We start from the raw sequence: 17,595 nt of genomic DNA on the forward strand, positions 1-17,595 counted from the left end.
AAAGTGTCTTCATTTCTATCCATATCCTGAAATATATTTTGGAGTACAATCCAGTTTGTTTCCCAAAGTGTGGTACGCGTACCCCCAGGGGTATGGGAAGAGTTTGGTGGGGGTACGCGTTGCACCAGAGTTTGGTGGGGATAGGTGTGCTTAGCTGCGCCTAATTCTACGTTCTCATGAGTACGAGGGGTACTCAGCATTACGAAAATTATAGAAGGGGTACACATATGTCAAAAAGTTTGGGCAACACTGGAGAGGATTCTGGGTTGACATTTCTCTCAGTTGTTGAGAAATACTTTACCACTTCCTTCTAACCTGCATGGTCTCTGATGAGAATCTGTTGTCATTTTAATTATTTCCCCTGTAGTCAAGATATTGCTTTGAAGGTTTTTCTTTGATTATCTTTTAGAAGTTTAATTATGACAGGTCTTGAGTTGAATTTCTCTGGGTTTGCCCTGTTTGTAGTTCACTCTTCTGCTGTGAAAGCCTCAAGTCTCATGCATTCTCTTCCCCCAACTCCTACACCAGTGTGATCAAATATATCCATATTTTTTGCTATCTCTAAACATAAATTGGCATTAATTGATACCTCTGTTCCTTTGTTTTTAAATTCCTGAAGCAAGATTATGTAAGATAAGGAATCCTGGGCATGGACTCAGTGGCCTTGAGTCTTACCCCAACTTTGTATAACTTTGTGGAACTTCTTTAAGACTTATTAGTTATATGACTCTAAGAGAGTCTTAATCAGTTAAATTTAATATATATATATATATATATATATATATATATATATATATATATATATATATATATATTGATTTCATAGAGAGAGAGAAACATCAATGATGAGAGGGAATCATTGATCAGCTGGCTCCTACAGGCCCCATACTGGGGATCAAGCCAAAAACCCAGGGCATGTGCCCTAACCAGGAATCGAACTCTGACCTCCTGGTTCATAAGCCAACACTCAACCACTGAGTCATGCCAGCAAAGCTGAAACAGTAAGTTTTTAAATTCTTCAGAATCAGAGGCTTCTAAGAGAATGTGTCTCAGAGGCTCCTTGCCCTCTGCTTCTATCAGACTTTCTGCTTTTATTCTGCATAAGATTTTGGGAAGAAGTATTCTGGTAACAAAACAAAAACAAACAAAAAAAAAAGAAAAGTTTAAGACTACAGGTTTATTAATTAATTTTTTAAAAATTTTCAGTTACAGTTGGCATACAATATGTTAGTTTTAGGTATTCAGCATTGATTTAGACATTTACATGCCTTATAAAGTTATCTTCCCAATAAGATAAGACCATTTGTTTAAATCCTTGATAATTTTTTGTTTAAATCTATTGTTTATTTTTTTATTTTATTTATTTATTTATTTTAAATAAATCTTTATTGTTCAGATTATTACAAATGTGTTCCCCTTCCCCCCCTCAATTGCTCCCCTCCACCAGGTTCCCACCCCACCTTCTGTCCTTTCCCCATCCCCATTGTCCTCATCCATAGGTGCACCGTTTTTGTTCAGTCTCTTCCCGCACCCCCTCTCCCCTTTTCCAGAGAATTATAAGTCCACTCCCCTTCCATACCTCTGATTCTATTATATTCACAAGTTAATATTATTCATCAGATTTTTTAATTCCCTTGGTTTTTAGATTCACTTGTTTTTTTGTGTTTTTTTTTTAATCAATCTTTATTGTTCATATTATTACAAAGGTTCCTCATTTCTTCCCCCCTCCAACAGGTTCCCACCCCACCCTCCGCCCCCTTCCTCTCCCCCATTGTCCTCATCCATAGGTACACAGTTTATGTTCAGTCTCTTCCTCCCTCCCTTTCCCTGATAGTAAATCCCATTTCAGATAGTAAATCAGTTACTTAGCATTTTCTCATATCAATAATACCTCCACATGCCCAAAGATACACTTCACATAAAAGACATTTCCAAATAGGTCAACCAACCTCCTCCAGGCCCCACACAAGGCACTCACAGATCAACACCCCAGCGCTATACTAACTCAACAAATCCAGATCTAATCCTTCATCACTTGATTCAGCAGACCCTCAAGTTCCCGCAAAAGTTTCCAGCCATGTCTGAGAGGGAGGCAGGCGAGGAGCGAGCTGTTCCGGGCCTGGGTGCTCCGGGCCTGGCCTCTGTTGCTCTGGTCCGTTCCACAACCAGCTGCTCCGGGTCTGGCCACTGCCGCTTTCAACCTGGTTGCTCCGGGCTTGGATGCTGCTGCTCCGGGCCTGGCTGCACCGGACCCAGCTGCTCTGGGCCCGGCTGCTCTGGGCCTGGCCACTCCCGGCCTGGCAGCTACTGCTCCGAGCCTGGCCGCACCCGACCCGGATGCTCTGGGCCCGGCTACCCCGGGCCTGGCCACTCCCGGCCTGGATGCTCCGGGCTTGGCTACTGCTGTTATGGGCCTGGCTGCTCCCAACCCGGCTGCTCTGGGCCCGGCTTCTCCAGGCCCGGCCACTCTGGGTCTGGGTGTTCCTGGACTGGCCACCCTGGGCTTGTCCGCCTCCTCCTCAGGCCAGGCTGCCACTGCCCAGGTCTGGTTGCTCCAGGCCTGGCTGTTGCTGCTCTGGTTCTAGCTGCTGCTGCTCTGGGGCCTGGCTGTTGCTGCTCCAGGCTTGGCTGCCACTGCCTTGTGCCTGGCCACTCTAGGCCTGGCCACCGCCGTTCCAACATTCTGTCCTTTTTAAAAAAAACAAAACGCATTTATGTTGCAATGTTGGCTGCTGAGTTGAGTTCTGACTTAGTCTTTGATTTTTCAAGATCTTCTTTGTATTCTTTCTTAAGTAATTTTACTATCTTTTGCTCTCCCTTGATTTCTTCACATTGAGAACTTCTTCGGTTTCTTCCTCCTTGTCCTTGAAGCTCAGCAGGTTGGCCTGTGGCACCCCTTTGTTCTCCGCGGGCTCCTGCACTGATTCAGCCTGTTGCCGGGGTCGGTGCCACCCAGGAAGCAGTCCCCGGCCTCGGCTCCATTGCCCATGCTCAGCAGTCGAAGGTTCAGGGGCACCGACCCCTGGGGGCCCTGTCACCCAGTTCCTTCCTGGCGCCCGGCTGGCCGGTGTCCGGCAGGGGCTCCTGCTTCTAGTCGCGTTCCTCCAGTCTGGAGCTTTTTTTCTCCTTCCCGCTAGGGGAGTCTAGCATCAGAGTCAACAGACTGTCCTCTGCGCTCAATGTGCGCAACTTCGGGGGCTCCGCTTTTCGCTGCTCCCCCAGGACTCCACCTCACAGCCCTGTCTCCCTCTGCTTGAGCCTGGGTCCCCAGGGATCAGCCTGGAACTGGAGTTCAGGACAGTCGGGAGTGGGGCTCAGCACCTCCGGAAATTTTGTTTCTTCCCGCCAGGGCAATACAGCATCAGAGTCAACATTCTGTCCTCTGTGGGCAATGTGCGCGTCTGCGCGCACAATGTGTGCGACTCTGGGGGCTCTGCTTTTCGCCGCTCCCCTAGGATTCCACCACACAGCCCCGTCTCCCCCTGCCTGAGCCGTCCGGGGCTCCTGTTTCTTCCAGTGCAATCCAGCATCAGAATCAACATTCTGTCCTCTTCGAGCAATGTGCGCGACTCCGGGGGCCCTGCTTTTCGCCGCTCCCCTGGGATTCCGCCTCACAGCCCCATCTCCCCCTGCCCAAGCCTGGGTCCCCAGGGTCTGGCCCATAACTGGGGCTCAGCGCTGCCGGTCGGGGGTTCAGCCCAGGCCGGGGTTTTTATTTCCTTCCTGCTAGGGAACGCCAGGCAGGCACCCAGCCTTCTCCTCTCCGGCTGCGACCTCTCCGAGCGCGTGTGCGTGCGGGCGTGCAGCATGTCTCCGTACCTTAGGATTTTTCAGCTCCTCTGATTTTCCTTCTGGTTTTCTCTTTCCTTCTTGTTGTAGAATTTTTAGTCAGTCGACTACCTGTAGCTCTGGGCAACGTCCACTCTACATTTTAGTTGTATTCCATTGAAATTGTTGTGTGCTGCTGCGGTTAGGTGTCTACCTGAGCAGCCATCTTCTAGATTCACTTGTTGATAGTTACGTCTTTGTTGTTCATAATTTTTATCTTTATCTTCTTCCTCTTCCTAAATAACCCCCTTCAGCAATTCATATAATTCTGGTTTGGCAGTTTAGCTATTTTTTTTTTTTTTTTTTTTTTTTTTTTTGTGAAGCTCTTTATCTGGCCTTCGATTCTGAGTGATAGCTTTGCTAGGTGGAGTATTTTTGGTTGTAGATTCTTGCTATTCATCACCTTGAATATTCTTGCCATTCCCATCTGGCCTGCATGGTTTCTGTTGAGAAATCAGCTGACAATCGTATGGGTGCTCCTTTATAGGTAACTACCTGCTTTTCTCTTGCTGCTTTTAATATTCTCTCTTTGTCTTTTGCTCTTGGAATTTTAATTATGATGTGTCTTGGTGTGGTCCTCCTTGGATTCCTTTTGTTTGGGGTTCTGCGGGCTTTCTGGACTTGTAAGTCTATTTCTTTCCCCAGGTGAGGGAAGTTTTCTGTCACTATTTCTTCCAGAATTCTTTTGGTATCTTGCTCTCTCTCTTCTTCTGGAATTCCCAAAATTCTGATGTTGGTTCGCTTGAAATTGTCCCAGAGGTTTCTTACACTATCTTCAACTTTCTGGATTCTCTTATCTTCTCACTTCTGCAGAGGAGTGTCCTCTGGCTCTTTGTGTTCTAAATCTTTGTCTTGATTCTTGCAATTTTCCAGTCTGTTTTTAAGACTTTATATAATATTTTTTATTTCAGACAATGTTTTCTTCATTGCTAGTTGCTCCATTTTCATATCCTCATAGGTCTCATTTATTTTATCAACCTTTTTTAGGATATTGTTGAATAACCTTATAACTATAGTTTTGAACTCAATGTCCAATCTTTTCTTTTCCTCCATCTCCTTCCTTTGTGTCCTGCCTCTTCTCTGCATTTTAGTTGTTTCCCTGATTTGATGGAATAGCTTTGTGTGCTAGGTGTTCTGGTAGAGCCCAGTAGCACAGCCTTCTCAGTTACCTGCGGTGGATAGTTTTGGTGTAGCCCTTTGTGGGCTGTGTGTGCAGTCTTGTTGTTAAGCCTTGCTTATTGTTGGTATCACTGGGAAGCATTGATCTCCAAGCCAAGTGTCTCAGCTAGGAGGGCTTCTGTACTCCACTTGGATGGGGTGGGGTCTCGGGGTGGTGCAGACAATCTTTGATTCCCTGTCAGTCTCGCCTTAGAAAAGTCCTGTTCCCGGAGAGTTTCGGAAGATTGGTTGCAGGTGCACTTACCTCTTTGGTAAAGGCGCAGACAAGCTTTGGATTCCGGCCAGTCCCTCCTTAGAGAAAGCCAGCCTCTGGGAGAACTTCTGTGATCAGCTTGGATGGGGCGGAGTCTCAGGTTGGTGCAGACAAACTTTGTTTTCCCTTAGGCTCCTCCCCAAGTCTTGCAGTAATGGCCGCTGGCTTCACACACCTCCAAGAGATCTCTGCCCACTGCCTGACAGTCTGGCCTCTCCCTATCTGGGGCCATCTATCAGAGCAATAGGATGATTCTGTTTTCCTCTTGAACAAGAAAGCCAGCCGCGCGTTAGCTGTCCGCCCTCTCCGCGCACCGGGAGTAAGCCAGCAGCAATCTTGATCCAGCCCTTCCTCTCCGTGTGCCGCTAGTAAGCCAGCGCCTTTTCGCACACACAGTTCTCTGTACCTTCACAGTTCCTGAGGTTCAGAGTTCCTTCTCTCTCCTTCCCAGATGGCAGAGCCTCCTCTCAGCTAGCTGTCCAGCGCTTCAGGGCAATGCCTCCCCTGTTTTCTAGTTCTAAATTCAAATTTGTTGTGGTAGGCTGCATTAGGGTGTCTACCCTATGCCGCCATCTTGGTTTCTCCCTATTGTTTATTTTTTAATGTATTTTAATTGATTTTTATCAGAGAGGAAGGGAGAAGGATGGAGTTAGAAACATCCATCAGCTGCCTCCTGCATGATCCTTACTGGAAATCGAGCCCACAACCAAAGTACATGCTCTTGGCCAGAATGGAACCTGGGATCCTTAAGTCCGCAGGCCAACACTATATCCACTGAGCCAAACCAGTTAAGGCTAAATCTAATTTTTAATTTTATAAACATGACAAATATAAATAGTTATTGAAAGGGTTAAAGTGAATAAAATGGGGCAAAGAAAAACTTGTGTTTAGCAGCTATCTTGCAGAAAATTTGCAGCCTTGAGCACAGCATAGCTCAGATAACCTGAAGACACCTGGCATGAGAGGAGCCAAGGACAGACATCAGCAGAGCGGCTTGCAGACAGCAAAAATGAATAAAAACCTATCTCTGCCTGATGCCTTTCTCGGTCTCAGCCCACTTGCACCCAGGTCGTCGGAATAAAATCTTTTTCGGTACATTATGGCCTCCTGTCATAGGTGTGCAACCCCGACAACTCTGAACCTTTTATTTTACTATAAAAAGAAGTCCCCATCTACCTCTTGCATTCCCTGCTCCCAAACACAACCACTCTCATGTTTTCTAAATAATTTATCTGGAATTTTCATTATATTACTAATAGCATTTAATGATATTTCTTTACTTACTTATTTACCTTTTATATCAACTGCATTTTTTGGTAATTCTCTTATATATCCCCTCCCCCACAACCTCTGTTTCCCCATATGGTTCTATCAACCTGGCTGGTGTGGCTCAGTGATTGAGTATCAGTTTCATGGACCAAAAGGTGTCCAGTTTGATTCCTGGTCAGGGCACATGGCAAGTTTCAGGCTCCATCCCAGCAGGGGGCATGCAGGAGGCAGCCAATCTGATGTTTCTATCCTCTCTTTCTTAAAAAAAAAATTATAAAAGCAAATTTTATAAATTTAGTTAAGTCAGTTGTCAATAGAAATATTATTAAAGGCTATGCTGTTAGTCTTGGAGACAAATAGTATATTGTAATTGATTCTTATTTAAACTTTTTTTTACTCCTGGACTTAACAATCACCTAGTTTTTTCATTTGCTTTGTTTTCTTTGAAACTGCAAGTTCCTCCCTCCACCCACTTATCCTTCCTCTTTTCCTCCCTTCCTCTCGATGCCAGCCTATTTTCTAAGAGCACACTAATGCTTTGTCCACCTCTTCCTGTAGTCTGGACTGGATGTTCTCCAAGTCTGTCAAGCTGTCATCTTAGAAATTCTTTTTGTCACTTTCCTGTGTGGGATCCTATTTTTGCCAAGTGTCTGACAATATCCTTTTCTACTTGATCAAAAATATGGGTTGACATAAAATTCTAGCATGAAAAGTCATGCAAAGCTTTGAAGGCATGATTCCTTTACTTCTCTACTTCTGATGTAACTGCCATTCTGATTCTCAGTTCTGTATAATTATCCTATTGTCCTCTCTCTAGAAGTATTTAGGATCATTACTGTATGCCCATTGTCCTACAACCTAGAGACTGGTGACCTTCAGCTCTGGGAAATTTTCTTGCATTATTTCTTTGAAATTGATTGTCTCTATTCTCTAACTCTTAAAGGTTGGATATCCTCAAATGATTCTCTAATTTTCTCATGTTTATATCCTTTGATTCATGTTTATATCCTATGTATTTTTAATTTCACTTGCTGGAAGATCTCATTGACTCTATCTTACAGATTTCATGTTATATGTTTTTTGGGGACAGGCATTATAATCTATTCTTGTTTTATGTCTTTAATTTTTTATGTTTATTATTTCTCTTATTATTTCAAGGTTCTTTTTTGTTTTTCTGCTTCTCAAATGTCTCTATGTCCTGTAGGATTCTTTTTTGTTGTTGTTGTAGTTGTTTTGCTGCTTGTTACTTTCTTTGCTTTGTTCTTTCTCCTTCATGTTGAGGTTTCCCTTAAAGACTTTGACCACCTTTTAAAAAAAAATAGCTTTATTGAGATATAAATAACATAAATCCATAAAATTCACCCACTTAATTCAACAGTTTTTAGTATATTTACAGAGTTGCACAACATCACTACAGTTCATTTTGGAACATTTTTATCACCCTAAAATTAATCCAGTTCCCTTTGGCAATCACTCCCATTTCTTATCCCCACCCCCAACTTTCCACCTTAGGCAATCAACCTACTTTCTGTCTTTCTAGGTTCCATCTATTGTAGACATTTCATGTAAATGGCCTTTGGTGACTGGCTTCTTCTGCTAGCATAATGTTTTAAATGTTTATCTGAGTTATAGCGTGTGTCAGTATGTCATTACTTTTTATTGTCAAATAACATTGCATTTTGTAGACTTATCCCAATTTATTTAACAATATGGGCCTATTAGGGTTGTCTTTTTCTTGTGTATGTTTTGGTAGATTGTTTCTCAGAGTTGTTCATAGTATTCCTCAATTATCCTTTTAATGTCCATATAGTAATAATGTTATCTCTTTCATCTCTGATACTATTTTTTGTGTTGTCCCTTTTTTTTTTTAATCCTCACTTTAGAATATTTTTTCCATTGATAGATTTTATAGAGAGAAGAGGGTAAGGAGTAGGGGGGCAGAGGAAGAGAGAGAAATATCCACATGAGAAAGGCACATTGATTGGTTACCTCACACACCCAAACCAGGGCTGAAGATCAAACTTACAATCGAGGCACATGCCCTTAACTGGGAGTCAAACCCATGACCCTTCAGTCTCTGGACCAATGCTCCAACTAGTGAGCAATATTAGCCGAGGCTCCCTCTTTATTTATTTTTTTGTCCTAAGAAGTTTGGCTAGAAGTATATTGATTATATTGAGCTTTATAAAGAACCAACTTTTTCTTTTTTTAATTTTATTGATTTTTTTTACAGAGAAGAAGAGAGAGGGATAGAGAGTTAGAAACATTGATGAGAAACATCAATCAGCTGCCTCCTGCACACCCCCTACTGGGATGTGCCCGCAACCAAAACACATGCCCTTGACTGGAATCGAACCTGGGACCCTTTAGTCTGCAGGCCAACACTCTATCCACTGAGCCAAACCAGCCAGGGCCAGCATTTGCTTTTATTGGTTTTCTCTTCCAATTTCCTATTTTCAATTTCATTCATTTCTGCTCTAAGATTTATAGTTTACTTTCTTTTGCTAGTTTTTAATTTAATTGCTTTTCTTTTTCTAATTTCCTAGGGTGCAAAAGATTGATTTTATATTTTTCTTCTTTTTTAATACGCATACTCAATATTATAAATTTCTCTTTCAGCACTGCTTTTTCTTCTTCCTTCAAATTTGGTAAGTTGTGGAGAACCATGATGGTGGCATAAATAAATGCCTATACTACCGTGTTTCCCTGAAAATAAAACATCTTCAGAAAATAAGACCTACTTACAGGTTTCCTTCTGAGTGAAATATAAGGCATCCCTCCCCGAAAATAAGGCCCCCATAGGCTCTGTCTCAGAATGAAAATTAATTTACTGTAAACTGGTCGCTAGGGCCGCCAGGACCGCCCCGACTGGCGACTGGCGTCTAGCAACCGGTGACATTACGTGGAGTCCTGACGTCCCTGCTGTGTGGAGGCAGAGCGGAGGTCGGAGTGAGCAGTGAGCGCGGGGCGGGAGAGAGGAGGAGACTCACAGATGCGTGTAGAAGAACATAAGGATTAGAGCTGACAGGACGAGGCAAAGGTGGTGAGTGCTGGTCTGTCTCTGGTGACACTACCTGATGCTCACAGCCCCCCTCATGATGACTGAAGGTTCTCAGTCAGTGGCAGACCCTGCTCCAGCCCAGATCCAGGCCCCAGCAAGCCCAGTGACAGTCCCCAGGCAGGCCCCAGGGGGTAAATGTCTGATAAAAGGATAGGGGGGATGTCTGGTGAAGGTGTTCAGTGGCACAGGGGTGGGAGGAGGGGGATCACTTAAAATGACACAGGAGGATCAGAGGGGGCAATCAAAATGACACAGAAGGATCAAAAGGGGTTACTAAAATGGTAATCCCCCCTCTGATTCTCCTGTGTCATTTTGATTCCCCCTTTAATCCCCCCATGTCATTTTAAGTGATTCCCCTCCCCCCACCTTGATACCCCAATTTCTTTTTTTACCCCTAGAAATGAGCGCAAAAAGAAAAAGCTACTCCGTGGAGTACAATAAAAGGATCGTGAAAGACTCTTGGGGCCAAAATCTTACTGCTTTCTGCAAAGAGAAGATGTTGAATATCAGATTGGTCCGAAAATGGCGAGCAGAGTATGGTAACCTCATTGAACAAGTGGACAAGGGAAATGCTAAAAAGCGCAAGTGTGGATCAGGTCGCCAACCATTATTTTCTGAGCTGGAAGACATGATCTGTGAATGGGTTGTTGACAGGAGAGCAGAAGCTTTGGTTGTGAATAGGGCTCAGATTCAAGAATTTGCCCTTGCAATGGCACCACAGTTTGACATAGCTCCCAAAGACTTCAAAGCATCACAACACTGGCTGGATAATTTTCTTCAGTGAAGTGAACTGTCTTTAAGATCTACAACATTGTTTAGGTTGGAAGATACTCAAGTTATTAAGCAAGCACTTGCATTCAAGTCCTTTATTGATGATGCTGACTTCTCTAAATACAATCTTTCCAACATGATTGCTATGGATGAAACTGCAGTGTTTATGGGCCAATCATCTCAAACAACAACTGAACAGCAGGGTGCCTCCTTAGTGTACATTCCCTCCACCGCTTACAAAAGTGCACATGTTTCCTGTATTTTGGCAATTCATCTGGATGGCACTAAAATCCCACCTTTAATCATTTCTAAGGGCAAGAAGGAAAAGATTGAATGTGTTTTGGGCGTTTTTGTTCTTGAAACTGAAAAAGCCTGGGCCACACAAGCAGTTATAAGGAGGTGGGTCAATTTAATGCTGCCGCTTGTTATGAAAGGGAGCCAAAGAGATCTGATAGTCTGGGATGCAGCCAGCACTCACCGTGCTAAAGACATGAAGACATTTCAGATAATGATTCCCGCAGGAATGATGGCCTATCTCCAGACTCTTGATATTGCAATAAACAAGCCATTCAAAGACAATTTGCGCATGGAAATTAATGACTACATTGAAAATAGAATGGAGAGAAGTCAGCATGAAACTTTGTGAAACCTAAACTGCAAGAAGTTGTGACTTGGGTGAAGAATTCATGGGAGAAAATTACTGACAGTTGCATTGCAAATGCACTGCGAGCAGGCTACCTTGACAAGAAGTACTCATTTAAAGACAGTGCTATTGCTAAACATGAGAGATTTAGTCCACTGATTCTGAAAGAAATGGAGTCACAAGAAATTCACCAGGAAATTCAGGAATTGGATTGTTATGATGATGTTCCAGAAGATGACGACATGATTGTCATTCAATAAATGAGTAAATTCTTGATACTGTAGGATTCACAGTTTGTCTGGTTTGTGTTGACAACTACCATACTACCATACCGTATACAGGTAATAAATTTCCTTTATTTTCATTTAACAATAATGTGTACTGTATTCTTCTTCATGAAAAAATTTGACATCCCCTGAAAATAAGACCTAGCGCATCTTTGGGAGCAAAAGTTAATATAAGACACTGTCCTATTTTTGGGGAAACAGGATAGCTGCCTCCCACAGCCACATCAAAATTACAACTAAAATACAGATCAATCATTATCCAGACCACCTGAGAGATGGCTAAACAAGAGAGGTAAATAAGATAGCACACTGAGATTGGTAGGAGGGGGTGGAGGCTTGGAATGGGTAGAACTGGCACCCATTTATACTGCTTTTTTAAACAGGAGTGGCGAAAAGCAGAGCTCCCGGAGTCGGAATTGCGCACATTGTGTGTGCAGACGCACACATTGCCCACAAAGGACAGAATGTTGACTCTGATGCTGTATTGCCCTGGAGGGAAGAAACAAAATTACCGGAGGTGCTGAGCCCCACTCCCGACTGCCCTGAACTCCAGTTCTAGGCCAATCCCTGGGGACCCAGGCTCAAGCAGAGGGAGACAGGGCTGTGAGGTGGAGTCCTGGGGGAGCGGCGAAAAGCGGAGCCCCCGGAGTCGCGCACATTGCGCGCAGAGGACAGTTTGTTGACTCTGATGCTAGACTCCCCTAGCAGGAAGGAGAATAAAAGCTCCAGACTGGAGGAACGCGACGAGGAGCAGGAGCCCCTGCCGGACACCAGCCAGCCGGGCGCCAGCAAGGAGCCGGGCGACGGGGCCCCCAGGGGGGTGGTGTTGCCGAGCCTTCGACCGCTGAGCGCGGGCAATGGAGCCGAGGACGGGGGCTGCTTCCTGGGTGGCGCCGACCCCGGCAACAGGCTAAAGCAGTGCAGGAGCCTGCGGAGAACAAAGGGGTGCCACAGGCCAACCTGCTGAGCTTCCAGGACAAGGAGGAAGAAACCGAAGAAGTTCTCAATGTGAAGAAATCAAGGGAGAGCAAAAGATAGTAAAATTACTTAAGAAAGAACACAAAAAAGATCTTGAAAAATCAAAGACTAAGTCAGAACTCAACTCAGCAGCCAACATTGCAACATAAATGCGTTTTTAAAATGAAAAAAATAAATTAAAAAAAAAAAAAGGACAGAATGTTGGAACGGCGGTGGCCAGGCCTAGAGTGGCCAGGCACAAGGCTGTGGCAGCCGGGCCTGGAGCAGCAACAGCCAGACCCCAGAGCAGCAGCAGCCAGGCCTGGAGCAGTCAGACCTGGGGCAGTGGCAGCCAGGCCTGAGGCGGAGGCGGACAAGCCCAGGGTGGCCAGTCCAGGAACACCCAGACCCGGAATGGCCGGGCCCGGAGAAGCCGGGCCCAGAGTAGCCGGGTCGGAAGCAGCCAGGCCCAGAACAGCAGTAGCCAAGCCCGGAGCATCCAGGCCAGGAACGGCCAGGCCTGGAGCAGCTGGGTCGGGTGCGGCCAGGCCCGGAGCAGCAGCTGCCAGGCTGTGAGCGGCCAGGCCCGGAGCAGCAGCTGCCAGGCTGGGAGCGGCCAGGCTTGTACCAGCCCGGTTGGGTGCAGCCAGGTCCGGAGCAGCAGCTGCCAGGCTGGGAGCGGCCAGGCCCGGAGCGGCCGGGCCTGGAGCAGCCAGGTCCAGAGCAGCTGGGTCAGGTGCGGCCAGGCCCGGAGCAGCGGCTGCCAGGCTGGGAGCGGCCAGGCCCTGAGCTGCCGGGTCGGGTGCGGCCAGGCCTGGAGCAGCATCAGCCAAGCCCAGAGCAATCAGGTCGGGAGTGGCAGTGGCCAGACCCGGAGCAGCTGGTTGTGGAACGGACCAGAGCAACAGAGGCCAGGCTCGGAGCAGCCAGGCCCGGAACAGCTCGCTCCTCACCTGCCCCCACCCCAAGGCTGCCTCTCAGACATGGCTGGAAACTTTTGCGGGAACTTGAGGGTCTGCTGAATCAAGTTATGAAGGCTTAGATCTGGATGTGTTGAGTTAGTATAGTGCTGGGGTGTTGATCTGTGAGTGCCTTGTGTGGGGCCGGGATGAGGTTGGTTGACCTATTTGGAAATGTCTTTTGTGTGAAGTGTATCTTTGGGCATGTGGAGGTATTATTGATATGAGAAAATACTAAGTAACTGATTTACTATCTGAAAAGGGATTTACTATCGGGGAAAGGGAGGGAGGAAGAGACTGAACATAAACTGTGCACCTATGGATGAGGACAATGGGGGAGGGGAAGGGGGCGAAGGGTGGGGTGGGAACCTGGTGGAAGAGGGAAGAAATGAGGAACCTTTGTAATAATATGAACAATAAAGATTGATTAAAAATAATAATAATAAAAAAATAAAAATAAAATAAAGTATTACATATGTTTCCTCCTCCCCCCACCCCCCATCCAGAAGGGTATTCTTTAAGAAGAGGAATAAGAAAAATAAAGATTAAAAATGTGAAAAAGGCAATAAATACATGTCTATCAACAATTGAATCTAAAAAATCAAAATAACTGAATAAGAAACCTAATGAACAGAACAAACTGGTGAATAAAATAGAATCAGATTCATGGAAATGGAACAGATTGACAATTCTCAGAGGAAATGCGGATGGGGAGGTGGGAAGAGATTAGACAATGATCTTATATGCATCTATGCCAGTGGTCAGCAAACTCATTAGTCAACAGAGCCAAATATCAACTGTACAACGATTGCAATTTCTTTTGAGAGCCAAAATTTTTAAACTTAAACTTTTTCTAACACCACTTCTTCAAAATAGACTCACACAGGCCATGGTATTTTGTGGAAGAACCACACTCAAGGGGCCAAAGAGCCAAATATGGCTAACCAGCCGCAGTTTGCCAACCATAGATCTATGCATTATCCATGGACACATACAATGGAGTGGTAAAAGCCTGGGGTGGGGCAGGAACCAGGTGGAGGGGCGTGGGAAAGGGGAAAAAGAGGGATATCTGTAATACACTCAAAAATAAAGATTTCTTTTTAAATTTAGTAAGTTGTATTTTCATTTTTATGTAGTTCAAAATATTTCAAAATTTCTTGTGAGATTTCTTTTTTGACCTATGTGTTACTTAAGAGTGTGTTACTTAATCTCCAAGTATTTTTACATTTCCCAGCTATCTTTGTTATCTATTCTTAGTTTCATTCCATTATGGCCTAAGAGTTATGATTTCTATTATTTTTATTGTGTTTTTATTGATTTCAGAGAGAGGGGAAGGGAGAAGGAGAGAGAGATTGATGAGAGAGAAACATTGATAGGCTACTTCCCACATTCCCTGCACTGGGGGTCGGGTCCATTGCCCAGGCATGTACCCTGACCGAGAATTGAATTGGCAACCTCTTGGTGCATGGGATGACACTTAAGCAACTGAGCCACACCAGTCAGGGCAATAATTTCTACTCTTTCAAATGTATAAAAATGTGTTTTATGGCCCATTAATGTTTCATGCTAAAATAAAGAAAATTGGTTTAAAGTCTGTTTTATAAGTTATCCAGAGCATCTTTCCAACTCTTGCCAGATGAGTGACTGCCCTTATCCCAAACTAGAGGCCCACTGAATGGAAATTTAGGCACCAGAGCGGGGGGAGGGCTCTCAGCCCGACCTGCCCCCTCTCACAGCCCAGGAGCCCCCAGGGGTAGGAGTTGACCCGGCGATCAGGGGAAGGCAATGCTCCATCACACTTGGGCAGCTGTCATCTGAGGCTTGACTGTACCTCAGACTGACCCTGGGCAGCGGGGGGGGGGGGGGGGGGGGGGCTGAGAGGACTGGGAGACTCCAGAGGCAGGGACACTGGAGCTGAGAGGGCTGGGCGCCACCATCTTATGGCTGTGAATGCTGCCATCTTTGAAGGCGAGGTAGTCAATTAGCATATTCCCTCCTTATTGGCTATGGGCACCACCATCTTTGCTATGGCATGAGGGTCAATTAGCATGTTCCCTCTTTATTAGATAGGATGGGAAAAGATGAGAAGGTTATCCCCTGAGGATGGTAAAAGAGGGGTGCAAAGTTTATGAGGCATGGTTTTGGACAGAACTGTGGGCTGTCCACAGTAGGATCAAGTGAATGTATACATACTGAGCCCTTCAGCCCTCTTCCTACTTAGGTCTCAGAATACTGGCAACAAGACTGTCATGCTCTGGGCAGGAGTTTGGTGGTCTTCTCTGGGATTTTTAACACCGTAGGAAGAAATATTTGAAGATGTGAATATCAAGATTCTCCAACTAGAGAACCCAGCAAATTACCTTACTCTGACATTCCCTCAGACAATCAGATCCCCTCATATTTTACTTTCCAGTTCTCAGCTATGATCCTCTGGAGACAAAGTGATCCTCAGGAGAGCCTCTGGTGTGGAAGATACAGACAACACTTAGTCAAAAGCAGACTTGCACGACCAGTGTGGCTCAGTGATGGAGCATTGACCTCTGAAATAGGAGATCACAGTTTGATTCCTGGTGAAGGCACATGCCCGGGTTGCAGGCTCGATCCCTGGTGGGAGGCATGCAGCTAATCAATGACTCACTCTCATCATTGATGCTTCTCTCCCTTCTCTGAAATCAATAATATATATATATTTACATCAGCCTCAGTGAAAGTAGCTGTGCAAGGAGATGAATGCACCCACAAACTATCATCAATCAGTTCAAGATGATAAAAGATCTTATAATGAGAACAGGATATTATTTAAAAACAAAAACAAACAAACAAAAAACCAAAAAACACACACACCCTCAGAATAAAAGTGAGTGCTTTGCCCTAGCCTAGCTGATTTGACTTAGTGGGTGAATAGAGAGTCAGCCCCAGATTCTGCCTAGAAGCCTCAGTTGCAGGCACTATCCTGGAACGGTTGGGGCATGCGTGGGAGGCAACCAATGGATGTATTTGTCACACATTGATTTTTTTTCTCTGTTTCTCTCCCACTCACTTTCACTCTCTGTAAAAATCAATGGAAAAGTATCCTTGAGTGAGGATTAACAAAAAACAAGAGAGTGCTTTGAATTAAAAAATTACAATGATAGCAAAAATGAAAATCTTAGTAGAAAGTTTGGGCAATAACGTTAAGAAACTCTTGAAGAAAAAAACAACAACAAACAATAGCCAAAAGATGAAGAAATGGAAAATAAGAGAGAAACATAACAAAATTAGAAGATGAGTACATGTCTAACATCTGAATCATAAGATTTTCAAGGAAGAGAAAAAATTTTTACATGGGAGTTGAAGAATTCCTCAATGCAATAATTTTAGGGAAATTTCCTAGAGCTAAAGGATATATATCTAGATTAAAATGGCCTGAAGGGCCCAGAACAGTGGATAAAAATAGATATCATATCAAAATTTTACTTTTATTTATTTATTTATTTATTTATTTATTTATTTATTTATTTATTTTTATCAGCACAGAAGTCTTTATTTTTTCCCACTTATGCCATGAATTCATAGGGAATGGGTTCCAGCAGCTCAGGCTCCTTTCCATTGGTTCTCACAAAGTGTGCTTCTCTGGGTGGAGCAGGCTGACGCTTCAATTGAACCCAGGTACCTTTGGCTTCCTTCTTTTTCTGATCATTTTCCTTCACATGTTTCAGGAAGCTATCTCGGCTCTTAGAGTGCTTAATATGCTCAATACATACATTAATTCTCTTAGCAAGAATCTTGCCCTTAACTTGCTTGTTCACAATAATGCCCACTGCATGCTGGGTGACATTGTAGACTCTTCCAGTTTTGCCATGGTAACATTTGTGGGGCATTCCTTTTTGAACAGTGCCCATTCCCTTGATGTCCACAATATCACCTTTCTTGTAGATTCGCATGTATGTGGCCAAAGGAACAACTCCATGTTTTCTAAAAGGCCTAGAGAACATATAGCGGGTGCCTCTCCTCTTTCCCTTTGTGTTAGTCATTTTGGCGAATTAGTCTGTACAACCACGGCCGCCGGGAGCCACGCGCAGGGCAGACCTAAAATTTTATTTACTTTTAAAATATATATTTTATTGACTTTTTACAGAGAGGAAGGGAGAGAGACAGAGAGCCAGAAACATCAATGAGAAACATTGACCAGCTGCCTCCTGCATACCCCCTACTGAGGATGTGCCCACAACCAAGGTGCATGCCCTTGACCGGAATTGAACCTGGGATCTTCCAGTCCACAGGCCGACGCTCTATTCACTGAGCCAAACCGGTTAGGGCCATAACAAAATTTAAAATATTTGGAACAAAGAGAAAATCCTATAAGCTTTCAAAGAGATAAAACAATTAATTCACAAAAGGTCAATAAT

At 44.5% G+C, this 17,595-nt stretch overlaps 1 protein-coding gene across 1 annotated transcript; it reads right to left on the reverse strand.

Moving 5' to 3' along the window:
* Positions 1–16,694: 16,694 nt before the first annotated feature.
* Positions 16,695–17,278, reverse strand: LOC311619010 (large ribosomal subunit protein eL21-like). Its single transcript, XM_084876888.1, has one exon. The coding sequence runs from the start codon at positions 17,218–17,220 to the stop codon at positions 16,744–16,746; it is 477 nt and encodes a 158-aa protein (XP_084733014.1). The 5' UTR covers positions 17,221–17,278; the 3' UTR covers positions 16,695–16,743.
* Positions 17,279–17,595: the final 317 nt, after the last annotated feature.

Source organism: Pipistrellus hanaki (genome assembly GCF_964339955.1).
Source record: "Pipistrellus hanaki genome assembly, chromosome: 3".
In the NCBI taxonomy this organism is placed as follows: Eukaryota; Metazoa; Chordata; class Mammalia; order Chiroptera; family Vespertilionidae; genus Pipistrellus; species Pipistrellus hanaki.